Source organism: Gossypium raimondii, chromosome 6, assembly GCF_025698545.1.
Source record: "Gossypium raimondii isolate GPD5lz chromosome 6, ASM2569854v1, whole genome shotgun sequence".
NCBI classification, from domain to species: domain Eukaryota; kingdom Viridiplantae; phylum Streptophyta; class Magnoliopsida; order Malvales; family Malvaceae; genus Gossypium; species Gossypium raimondii.
Window position 1 is genome coordinate 42,157,805 of NC_068570.1, and position 13,486 is coordinate 42,171,290.

The 13,486-nt window shown below is 32.5% G+C and overlaps 1 protein-coding gene across 2 annotated transcripts; it reads right to left on the reverse strand.

The window, feature by feature from the left end:
- Positions 1-3,805: 3,805 nt before the first annotated feature.
- LOC105773871 (transcription factor VOZ1) lies at positions 3,806-7,861 on the reverse strand. 2 transcript variants are annotated; one of them, XM_052632925.1, is made up of 5 exons: positions 7,611-7,861; positions 6,885-7,148; positions 6,520-6,669; positions 4,894-5,398; positions 3,806-4,759 (listed from the first exon to the last, which is right to left on the reverse strand). In XM_052632925.1, exons 2-5 carry the CDS (start codon positions 7,110-7,112, stop codon positions 4,218-4,220), a joined length of 1,425 nt encoding a protein of 474 aa, XP_052488885.1. In that variant the 5' UTR covers positions 7,113-7,148; positions 7,611-7,861; the 3' UTR covers positions 3,806-4,217. The 2 variants fall into 2 exon arrangements, with proteins under 2 accessions (XP_052488885.1, XP_012451500.1); XM_012596046.2 differs by having other exon boundaries at positions 4,894-5,416; positions 7,611-7,859.
- Positions 7,862-13,486: the final 5,625 nt, after the last annotated feature.

Here is a 13,486-nt window from a genome sequence, read left to right on the forward strand (position 1 = left end):
TCATTGATCTCGAGTTGATCCTTTCGAGCTAATAATTGGTATCAGAGTTAGCCTTTAAAGACGGTATAACAACCAAGAGAAGATCTTCGAAGAAGCTTAAATGACCATCGACTCATTCCACAAAATAACATCCACTTTCGAGCTAAATTCCACCATATTGGGAGAAGGGCATTCCACCATGAGGCCTCTTTTATTTAATGTTTCCAACTACTCATATTGGAGAACAAGAATGAAACTATTCATCCAAGCCAATAATTATGAAGTTTGGAGGATAATTACAAATGGACCATTCATTCCAATGAAGAGGGTCGAAGGTGTTATTGTCCCAAAGGAATAGAGTGAATGAGATAACAATGATATCAAGAAGATACAATTAAATACAAAAGCTATGCACACTCTATTTTGTGCTCTTGGTGTGAATGAGTAGAATAGAGTCTCATTGTGCAACAATACTAAAGAAATATGAGACAAGCTTGAAGTTACCCATGAAGGGACAAGTAGAGTTAAGGAGTCCAAGATAAGTCTTCTCGCCCTTGACTATGAGTTGTTTAAAGAAAAATCGAAAGAAGGAATCAAGGAGATGTCCGATCACTTCAGCCACATCATCAATGGTCTCAAAGCCCTTGGGAAGATCTATCCCAAGAAAGAGATGGTGAAGAAGATGTTCAATAGTCTCCCAACGTCTTGAAAAGCTAAAGTGAAGGCAATAGAAGAATCAAAAGATCTCAAATCACTCTTCCTCGATGAACTTATCGATTCTTTGCTTACACATGATATGAGACTTAACAAAGGGAGTGAAGAAGAAAGAATTATGAAGAAGAATGTTGGTAAAGCTCTAAATTCCACCACTAATAACGATAATGAATCAAGTGAAGAGGTGGATAAATATAAAGAGATGAAGATGTTTGCTAGAAGATTCAAAATATTCATGAGGTTCAACAAAGGAAGAGAATTTCAAAAAAAAAAAAGGAAGCACTTAAGCTTAAATCTACCAAGAAGAAATATCCTATTATTTGCTGCTATGAGTGCAAGAAACCAAGACACATCAAGTATGATTGTCCTCAACTTAAAAAGAAGGGGTCTAGCAAACAAAAGGCCTATGTTGCTGCTTGGAGTGGTGAAGATTCATCTGATGATGAAGTAGCCAACTTATGCCTTATGGCCATCAATGATCCTAAGGTAACTTATAACTCATCTACTTTAAATGATTATTCTTTTGATGAGTTACAAGATGCCTAAACTCTCTCTATATAAAGAGAGCATTGAGTCATTATTTACACACATTTGAATTCGAGAGAAAGTTGTAGAGAGAAAATTCTCTAAAGAGAATATTCAAGAAAATTTCTAAAGATATTTTTTTGATTTACAACTAGACCTAAAAGTTTAGAGAAATTATAAAATTACCCCATTGGTAATTTTTGTGAAAAATTTTCTGATTCGAAGCGAGCCCACACTCGGCAGACATGAGCTTGAGGATAACGGAGAAAACTACTTGGTCGAAGGCTCATCCTAGGTGAATAAAAAAGATACAATTTTGATCAAGTGTTTATTACTTTAGATATCAAAACCAACATCTTGTATTGGAATTTTTTTTAAAACTCTAGTTTTTCCCTAAATTTATTTTCTGTTGCGTTTTTCAAACCCGTTTTTTCCAACAATAATAACTTGCAATGAGTTTGGGGAGAGTATTTTTAACCAAAAGTTTAACAAGGATAACTCATTACAAGTTAACTGTCAAATGTTTTTACAAACTTGATGAGAATAACAAAGTGTTATATACCATCTAATATCTTAATTGGAATCAAAGTCCCAATAGGACAATCAGTTAGAATAAATAATAGATTCATTGGTTCCAAAGATGAAAATTCTTTTAAATGGTCATATAGTAGAGGCATGTGTTCCGAAGAGACCCAAGACATAACTAATAAGTAAAACTCTAGAAGAGATTTAGGTACTTGAATATGAAGATTAAAATAATAAGAGATCTCGATAAGTTATGTCAATTCGAAAAAATGTGAAACCGAATAATAAAAGTGGCAACAATGATTTTGAATGCAATATTATTATTGAAATAATGAAATAAAATGAGGATCTTGAATAAATTTATTGAGAAATATAGATATAAAATAAATCATCAAAATAGAAAGACGATCTCAAGTACAATTAAATTCGTGGAGTTTGTAGACCAAGAATCCAAATATCTAAAGGTATAAATGAAGTAGTTTTGTAAAAGCAAAATAAAATATGAAGCTTTTCTCCAAGTTCGAATTGATTATGAAAAAAATAATATTCTTTTGTGGTGGAAGTAATAACCCTTAGATATATTATTTTGACAATTCATAAAAGATTTAACTTGCATCTAATGGTTGTTGTTACAACCTTTTATGAACTACTATATAGTAAAGTTTATATTAAAATCATTGAAGGATTTAGGACGCTAAAAGCATATTAAAATTCTCGTGAAATTGTTCATTTATATGAATTAAAATAATTTGAACGTATGTGGTAAATTTGACTTAGTGAATAGTAGTTGAAGGAGGATTATAAAATGATCCAAAATACATATTTGTGTTTTATAGAAGAATCATGATTAAAGTTTATTATGATTATTGTTAAAACTCTTGAAGAGACCAAAATATATTTCCCCCAAATTTTTCCTCACTCATGACTTTCAAAAGAATGGTGATGTAAATGCTTAACAAATACATTCAAATAATCATTTGAAAAACTAGTATTCAAGATTGAGTACGTAGAATATGAGAAAGTATGTGATGATTTCATGAGGGGGAGTCAATAGCGCTATACTCTTTTTCCTAGTAAGGTTTTGTCCTATTGAGTTTTCCTAGTAAGGTTTTTAGTAAGGCAGCATAATATGCATATTATAGATATGTGTACTCTTTTTCTTTCATTAGGATTTTTTTCCCACAAGGTTTTTATATTAGTAAGTTTTTAACGAGACACATTATCCACCAATGGACATCCAAGGGGAGTGTTATGAATATATTATTAAGTGGATGTCCATCAAGATCAAGATAAGTTTTGATGTACTTTAAATTTTTATAGTCATTAGAAGTAGATCTCTACTTCATTTATACTTCTTATGCCTATAAATAGAAACATTTGAGAAATTTTGTAAATATTCGATTGATCAATAAAATATGCTCTCTTTTACTTTCTCATTCTCTTTGTTCTCTACTTTCTATCCTTTTATTTTATAACAAAATATATTTTTCATGAGCACATTTTAAAATGGGTTAGTATTTGGTATACTAACAATGTACTTTTTTATTTATTTCACAAGCATCCTTAAAAAAATTGTTGTGTTTCCTTTTTTTTAGTAATTTTTTAACATTTTACTATACCTCCTATAGGACACTTGTCTACCCTCTAACCCTACTTGTAGAGTCTAAAACTTCATTGTCATTGTACGAAAATTATTCCTTTGTAAATTATACATTTTCATAATATTGAGTGAATATACAAATTGTTTTTCAAATGTATTCATGTAACAAATTCAATTAGAACATAAAAGATTATACATTATGGGTTGATTGAAATATTTTCTAATAATAAAGATTATTGAAAATATTATTATTAAATATTTAATTCAAATATTTATTAATAATAATTTTATAAAGTAACATTCGTTTATTAGAAAAATGATGATTGTACTAAATTAATTATATTAATTTTTAATATATACCAAATGTTATATAGTAATTTTTTAGTAATAACGTCCCTATTAACCACATTAAAAAACTTACATTTAATTGAAATTATAACATGAGAAAGCATCAAACACTCATTGAATCAAAATATATTTTATTGTAACTCAGTTACGAAAAAAAAAAATTTCTTTCATGAGAAACTGAAAGATTTAGCATACAATATCAAAGGTCTAGAAAAGAAAATTAGCTGCCATTGGTTACTATGACTCAATGGGTATAGTAATGCACTGATGTAAAAACAGTTATTTCTGCTGCTAGTAACCTTCTTCCAAAGGTTGGATCGTCTAATATGGCATGTGAGAGATGATCTACGGACTGCTTGTTTTGAAGTGCAAATTAACTGTACAAATTTATGGTCACCAAAAATAAGTGCTTGATTTGGTTTTCTGATAATCAACCAGAAAAAGAGACTACTAAAAATGCATAATCTCCACCCCTTCTATGACTGTAAATGCTTCAGCAGACGTATACAAATCCGCATTCCTTATATTATGTTAGATAATAGCTGCCCCCATAGTCATACTGCACACTCGGGCCGTACTCGAACTTCTCACTCGTTGGTACCACTGCATTTGGAGTGGAAAAAAAATTCCCAACACCAATCTTAGCATTAACCTTTGTCCTTCCTTTGACACAGCACTTATTTTCAGAAGGGAACCCGTCGGGGAGCTTTCCCATATGTTTATGCGGATAGGAAACTGTATCATTCACTGGTTTTCCCTTCGCACTTTTCTTTCCATCAACAAGCTTCAATTCCAACCGATACAAGGCACAAGCATCACATTTATTGATCTCGTATTCGTAAAGATGCCACTCAAAATGGTTTAGTGGCTGTGGATCCATGTAGTATGATCTCTTCAGTCCTCCGAATTCATTCATGACTTGCTTTCTCGACTCGTGCCAGCCACGCCCATTGTAATCCGGCAAAGACCTCTGCTTTCTGTTCCCACTTTCAAATGCTCTTCGAGGCTTATCGAAAAAGAGCCACTCCCTAATTGATTCACCATCAAGAACCAAAAGGTCAAAGAGCTCTGCAATCACAGCAGAAAATTAATTAATTTAACCAAAGTCATAAAGAACATAGTGTATGCTTAGAGAATATATTCTCTTGCCACTAATAAAAGTTGTCGATAGAACCGAGTAAAGAATTGCTGATAAGACATACCAGGAGCATTCCATGGAGACTTTGCAGTAGCAGCTCCCTGACATTCTGGTATACCCACATCTTTCCCTTGTGTCTTTGCACTGAGAGCAGCAAAGAGCAGACCATCCTTGAGACCAATGCCACCAGGTCGCAGAACTGGGCCCATTCCAGGGGGCCCTTCATTCATTGCTAAAGCGGCATGAAAGCTACTACAGAAGTCCAGACACCCACCCAACCCTTGAGCAGGTCTTGGACAATCCCAAAGTGCACACTTTGGACCTAAGAATGCGGATGGCGATGGGCATATACTTGGCAGATAGCTATAAGTACGAGGCATGGCATCATCCTCCCTACAGAACTCTGTACCGTTATAACCAGTGTAGAAATGCTCAAAATCCTGATCCAAATCAAACTGATGGTACTCCAATTGAGTAGCCCCTTCCAAGCTGTTAATTGACATGGTACACACTTGTGAAGGTGACTCTTTGCATTGATCAACTAATGGAAAGCCACACTCATGTTGCCCCTGATTCACAGCATAAAGCTGTAAAAACATATTGATTATAAATCTTGCAAGTGAATGCCTTTCTCAACATGATAACATGTCAAAGAAAAATGGGAACTCATACATTAAATATAATTAATAAAAAAACAAAGGAGATAAACTTCTGATCTAGAAAAGATTACATTTTAATGCAAAAGTACAAACAAGACAAAGTAGATTAAAGCCCCAGTAAGCTCAAATCAAGATCTAGTTTTTAAAGTACGAATAAAGCTTAACATGAAGAAAGTAAACAAATAAAATTAGGGAAAATTTTCATCGACTTCTCAAGCTTGCCAACCCTACCTTAAAATGCAGCCCTGAAGCACATTCTAGGTCACTCCACTCAGGCCCTGTAGGCAGAAGCTTGGTCCCCCTTATCTGCACATATGATAATTCCAAACTGCACACCCCCACTCTATGTGACTAACAAGCCAGCTCAGTCTTATCATTTAATCCCCATAAAGTAAGATGGCAGTAAAGCAATCCACTTGATAGGCATCTATAAAGTAACCAACTATACTATCAACATCTAAATTGGCTCAATTAGATCAGTGGCAATTTTAAAGGAAAAATAATTTACCTCAATTACATTGATATAAATTAAAAACTAAATGTTAACAAGAAGATTACAGGGTAGAAATGTTCATTAGAAGAGATTATTGGTGCTGTGTGAAGATAACTTAGAATGAAATCCACTCGCTATACCTGTGTTCCTATTCATCGAGTGTGCAATCAATGAAACATACTTAATGCTCTAATAAAATATCATGTATCCTGCTGGTTAAAAATATTAGTACAAATCTCCGGTGAGGAAAATCTCAAATACACAAACGGAATTCGAATAGAAAATGAAGAAATAGGACAAGGCTCCAAGCCGTGTATCAATCCACTATCTTTAAAGTTATATTCATCCCCATATATTCGGTGTGCAAAAGAGTTTCAAGCAAATTAGATACAATGAAACTAATGACTATTTGCGTTTTGCACTAACGAGAATAGTCTACTAAGCACTGATCAATTTATAACAAGAAACTCAATTTCTACAAAGATTTTCTGCAGGCTTTGATCATTAGGCAAAGAATCCAATGAAAAAGAGAAATCACCTCTTGGGAGGCAGCAGTATCTCCTACTTGCAGGCTTTGATCATTAGGCTCAGGCTTTGGCACAGCTAATATGCTAGTTGCATCATCTTCCTCCTCGCAAAGCTGCAACAGGCGACAAATGTCCGATGAAAATGAACCAAGACTCCCACCCTGTAAATCATCAGAGGATCATCAATTCAGGACCACACATTTCGGACAGTATTTTCACCCCTTGAGATCATAACTAAAAAGAATTGATCTTAGTTACCTTTTCTAAGAGCCAAACCAAATCCTTCTAACAATATACAAACCACAATTCACACAAACTCACACTGACATAAATTTATACATGTAATTCAAATTAAACCAATGAATGCAGTCCTAACTTGTTGCAATGAAGAAGCTGGAGAAGGTTCATTGAGCTCAGCTTTCCATTCACGGAGCATCTGATGGAGTTGCTCCTCAAGGACTGCAACATCAACGCCACGGCTCTCCTTCCTCGCAAACTGCAGATCCAAGAACATCCCCTGAAGATCATCCACCCGGTTCTTTGCCTTGTCCTTGAAGAGCTTGTGGGATGCTGACTTGCAGTTGTTTTTTGAACCTTTCCCCATTAGAATAAACAACCCTTAACAGCTCCCACCAAAACCCTGCAATAAAAAAAGCAATAAAAGACAATTTAAGATCCAATCCAGACTGAAATCGAATCCAACAATCACTAGTCTTATTTCATAAATTTTATAACTAGATATCAGTTTCCAGTAATCACAAGGCTAACAAAAAAAAAAAAAAAGTTAGATTCCTCCCTTTGGAATCAAATAAGCTGTGATTGCCACAGATAACTCCCATTAAAAGGAAACCAAACTATAAAATATTATTAAAGTCATGGTTAATAAATTTACATCAAACGATATAAACTAAAGTCCCATAAGCATGGAAAGTTAGAAAATGATTATATAAAAAAACACCCCATAAAATCTGAGCCATATGTAAAAAGAAAAGCAACCCAGTTTCTAAAATACACAGAAACTGAGATTAAAATAAGACAGCATGGGATCAAAGACAAATTGTAGAATAAAATTAGCTGGAAAGAGTTATCTTAGAAAGCTAACCGTGAAGGGATCAAATGCTCAGGGGCTTCTCAACTTTGTATGGAGACAAAAGTAGATTGAGAGAAATGAAGAAAAAGAAGTGCTGGGAAATTGCAATAAAGAGAGAACAACAAATATTCGATGAAACAAAACAGTTCACTATTCATTCAGCCTAAGAAAACTACTAAAACAAAAAGATGCTCCTTGCCTCCATGCTTTTCTTTTTCTTTTCTTATTCGGTTTTTTCTAAAAAATTATTTCCAAATCCTCAACAGTAAGGTTCTTTTTAATTCATTTTTATTTTTATTTTGGTAGAATTAATTCATTTTAATCAAATGGGGATTGAATCGAAAGCATTTGTCTACAATTTTTTTTTTAAGACAAAGAGCATTGCATACGTACGCCGTAACGCGGGAAAAGTTAATTAGCAGTGGATTAGAGCATGATTGGCTTTCTATTAAATGAAGAAAATTACCATCATGGATATTTGTGAAAGATTGATCTATCTCTTCAAATTAGCAGTTGAAATAAAGAAATAAACTATACCCATCGTTACTTATAATTTGGTTATTTACCTATTTAAAATTGAATTAAAATTGGGTTCTATAATTTTTCAAATCAAATCTTTGTTTCAACTGCTAATTTTCTGATTTTTTGTTTTTCAATTTACATTATTGTAATTTCTATTCACACTTTCATATATATATTTTTATTTTGTTTATCCTGTTTTTTAAAGCAGTAATGATTTTAGTTTTAAACTCTAACAATGCCATGACAAATAAATGAGATTTATCAAAATAAGATTGTTTTTAATTTATTAGAAATTATTCTCGAAAAATTTTATCATGATAGAGCATAATGAATTATATAAAATTAAGTAAATATAAATCTTAAAACTTCATTAGAGATAAACAAAGGTTATTAAACTAGGTATATATATATATATATATATATATATATTAATTTTGTTTCTCGTAATACTTGTGAACATCACAAGCTTTTGATTTAATTGGCCAAGTAGTGTTTTTGGCATTCTAACATTATGCATTGCTTCTTCAAAGATATTCTTCTAAATCTAGGTGAGTTCTCAAACGTATTTAACATGATGGTCATAATAACATGATGTAAAACTGTAAAGATATGGCATAAATTGGATTATCCATCAAGCAAAAAAGAAAAATTGTGATCCAATCATGTTCATCATCTTTAACTTACTTTCAAAATAAGTACCAACAACAACAAAAAAGAGCAAAACAAAACAAACTAACAAACAAACTTGGATCTAAAAAATCATGCAACCGACCAATGTAATTTCAAGCATTTAAAAAAAAAAAACCTTTTAGAATTTGGTGAATTTTTATTATAATATTTTTTTGCATAATTGCAAGATTTTAAAATACTTCTATAATTAAAAAAAACAAAACTAAATTATGAACTTTCAACCTTTTCTTATAGAAATTTCTAGTAATTTTAAATTTTTTTGGATTTACTATTAAAAAAAATCTAAAAGTACCAATTTAATATTTTAGTTATAGTTTAGGGACCGATTAGCTATAAAGCCTATGAGTTAATTTGCCATGTCTTCGGCCCATTAGTAATCATTTTGTAAATTTTCGTCATTGAGTGACCAAAACAAAAATTTACTAATAATTGGATGACTAATGGTGTACCTTATCAAAATATATTTGGAATCGTGACTTAATGGCATGTATTGAAGTCTATTAGCAAGTTAATAGAGGGTTGACTTAAATGATCAATTTCAAATAGTTGTGTAACATCTCTTGCCGAATTGATCGCCGAGACTAAGCTACAGAGTGCTACAATACAAAACGGATGAACTACAGACATTTAACAGATAACTTGAGACAAAAGTTTGATAATTCAATCATATCGATCATTCAATATAATTTAAAATTTTTCTCGAGTCTTATATGGGCTTAGTGAGCTCTAAAGTTGACCCGGGATCGAGCAAGGACCAAATTATAAAGAATTCAAAATTTTAGAATGACATCGTGATGTGACTTCCTCCATGTCGAGATGTCACCAAACAGTTTGTCACATCATGACGTCAGACCACTTGGCGCTGGGAAGACACAAATTGTTGGCCGACGTTGCAACGAGGGGAGATCGATGTCGGGATAATGAATCTATTTGGTGCAAAAATAGGCCATTTGGTGTTTGTTTTGAAACCAACTCTTAAAGGTAGTAAAAAAAGTGCAATTAGCAACATTTAAACCTGTTCAAAACATCCTAAAACCATGCCAAAACATATCATACATCATCCTCCCAAACATCTAACCAATATGCCACATTAGCACTAATACTTGTACATATGAACCATTACAAGCCATACAAGCTACTTATACCATTCATACCCTACTCATTTTGATTTCCAATCCATATATGTATACTATATAACATTCAATCCATGAATATGAGCAAATTGTCATTACCATAAGAGTTCATATTCAACTATGTCTCAAAAAATGCTTAATATTATAAATAACTTGGAACTCCTAAGTACATGTCACACATAATTGAGTTCAAGCGATCAAAAGTCTACTGAATCGGGAGATGGATAGTGTAAGCTCCTTGAGGATTTGATCAACACGTTCCACAAATCAAAATCTACAAAAAAAAGAAAATAATAGGGTAAGCATTACGCATGCTTAGTAAGTTCATATGTATTTAAACAATTAACTTACCTCAATGAACCATTATACATATTAAACTATTACACATGACCAAGTTTGCCTAACATATCACAACATAACAACAAGGTGAGCTTGATATATCATCAAACTTGCAATGTACTAAATGATAACATATCATTACATGACAATTAAGTAACCATCTCAATCTCATTTTAGCTCTAAAATAAGTAACCATACTTATATACCAAGTCTATATTTAGTGTAACACCCTCAACCCAACCTGATTCACGGGGTCCGAATCTCAAGTGTTACAACATACAATACTTAAACAAAATAACAAACAATTGACAGACATTCCTTACTTAAAACATTTTAGTTATTATTTCATTTAAAGACTCAATATTAAAGAAATACATGATAATTTAGGAATAAAATATTACATCAAACTGAATACAATTCATTAAAATACAAACATTTACTCAAGACTAACTCTTAGGGCAGAATACTATAGTATGCTACTTTTCCATTGTATGCATAATAACTCTTTTCGGCGCTACTTAGGCATACTCCTTGCGTCGTCCCTCCTGGTGCATTCTCTTACCAAACACCTATAACAACAACATTGTAAGTTCAAGAGAACCTAGAGAGCTCTATTACAAAATACTTTGGCGGATACTTTATAATATTGGAAGAACATTTGTGTGCTAGCTATCCTTCTGAACCATGTACTTCTGTATTGGGTGGATACTATTTCGGTTTTGGCTTACACTTACACGCTGCCTACCATACTCTTAATGTACCAATTTTTTCCTAACTAACTAACTGAAGGTCCTTCTAGACATTTCATAAATCTCTTTATCACATAGATACTTCTCAAAAAAATATATTGTTAGATCTCACTTCATACCTACCATCTTTTAACATATACACTTATTCCATAACAGTTGTTCACAAATACTAATCACTGGAGAATACATATGCATTTGGCGAATACTTACGCTAATTAGAATACCATCAAATTACTAATCAAATCATACCCTAGTTTAATACTATACAAACTCACACTAATAATATACTGCACAGATCAATCGAATGAATTCCATACCACTTTATTTTGGGACCCTAGAAACTTAGGATAACAATAGCTCAGGTTCCAAATGATTTTAAAAGAAGACATAATATAACTCATATATGGCTGATTCCAAATAACTTAGATTCAACAATTACATAACACAAACGAACTCATGTTAACATTTTATTATATGTCTCATCACTATGAATATGCCCATTTTCAACACTAATAGATTATCATGGCGGATACCTTTCTTAGCATACAAATAAACACTTTTCTACAAGAAATTTCTTAAAAACTTATTCTATTACTTCACAGATCCAATTCAACCAAATTCACCTTGCACATATCATAACCTTATCATAGCAATACTTATTACAAAACAATAAGAATTTGTCCAGATCTTACCATCAAGGAAGATAAGCACAATTTACCAAACATAATTAGCAGATTACGCCACAAAGGCCTAACAAAGTACGCCATAAAGACATCATATAGAGTCACTGTTTACTATTCGGGGGAACTTTCATAGAAGGTTCCATGGGTTTCTCCCTCATGGACTTATACATAAATTTCATGTATCGTGATTTGCCAATTCAATCTACACATTATCGAAGGCTACATCATGAACACACATACAAACATATCTTGCTATGGGTCTCAACCACATGGACTTACATACTATCATGTATCGTGATCTACCATTCTAGTTTCCATCTTACTGGAGGCTACACCATGGGTGTTTTCATATCATACGATGCCATGGGTCACAACCTCATGGTTTTATACTAGCCTTTCATACTGTGATCTGCCAATCTGGTTAGCAATATAATTATCGTACCAGAGGCTTCACAAAAGAACGTTTGCTCAGCATTCACTTACCCAGATTTGTTCACATTTTGACTAGTTCATACATCTCGTATATCAGACCTTACTTGCATGCTTACCAAATCATCACTCTTTTTAGCAAAACTTTATACATATCATCATAGCCCATATCTCATCCTTACTATACTCATACTCTTACCAATTATTGTAGATATCATCATCCCATATATATATTTATGCTTCTACCTAAGAAATTCACATAAATGAGTCAGGATAGAAACTCACCTAATACTTACTTATAATAGTTTGAAGCTCCAAACTCAAATATACTTCTCGAACCAGCAGCAACAACTACTTACAGAATATATGATTACCAAATTAAAACTCATTTTCATACAAATTACTATCATCTCAATCACTAATAACCTCAATGCAAAACCTTGTACTTAAAAATTACTATTCATATACCTCTTACAGACTTAAACCTTTCAAAACTTAACTTGTAGAGTTGTAATACTTACTCAGAGATGAAATAACCACTCATTAACTAAGAACCATAGCTTCAAACTTAACGAGGAAGAGATGCAATTAGACTTAAGAAAAGAATCAGAGAATAGTATTGAAGGAAGAAGAAGAACCCCTTTCAAAACCTTCTGACACTTATAAATATGACCCATCCTACATAGTGGAACTTAAAAAGTGTCACAAACTTCATAATTTTTCCTTCTTAATGGCCCTACAGTTTCCGAGAGAAACATAAATGAGAATCCTGCATTATAGATATCAAACTAGTCTATCCAGTTGGTTCCTATCCATGTTACTTTACAACTTAACTAGAACATTACTTCAAACAAACAAGGCATATTATATGTAACATCTTGAATTTGGGGCTAGTCGGAACAGTGGTTTCGGGACCACAAATTCTACGAGAAAAAAAAATTATTTTTATTATATTTTTATAGTCTAAAATTTCACAAAATAATTTCATAAAAATTTCGTTCGAAAATTTCGACGTTTGGGCACTCAATTAGCCAAAAGGACTGTAAAAAGTGCAAAAGTTGAGTTCTACATGTTAGAAGTGTCCAATTGTTATGAAATTTTAAATTGGAGGTCCTTAAATGGTAATTAGACCATTGGTTAGACATGAGATAAGTGAAATAGGAAAATTTTAAGTTAGGGGCATTTTGGTAATTTGGTAATTAAAAAGTATTAAAAAGACAAAATAGGCCAAAAATCATCATCTTCAACCTCATGGCCGAAATTAGCAAGGGGGAAGACATTGTTAGGGTTTTCAAGCTTCCAATATCGATTGTAAGTTCGTTCTAACCCCGTTTTCAATGTTC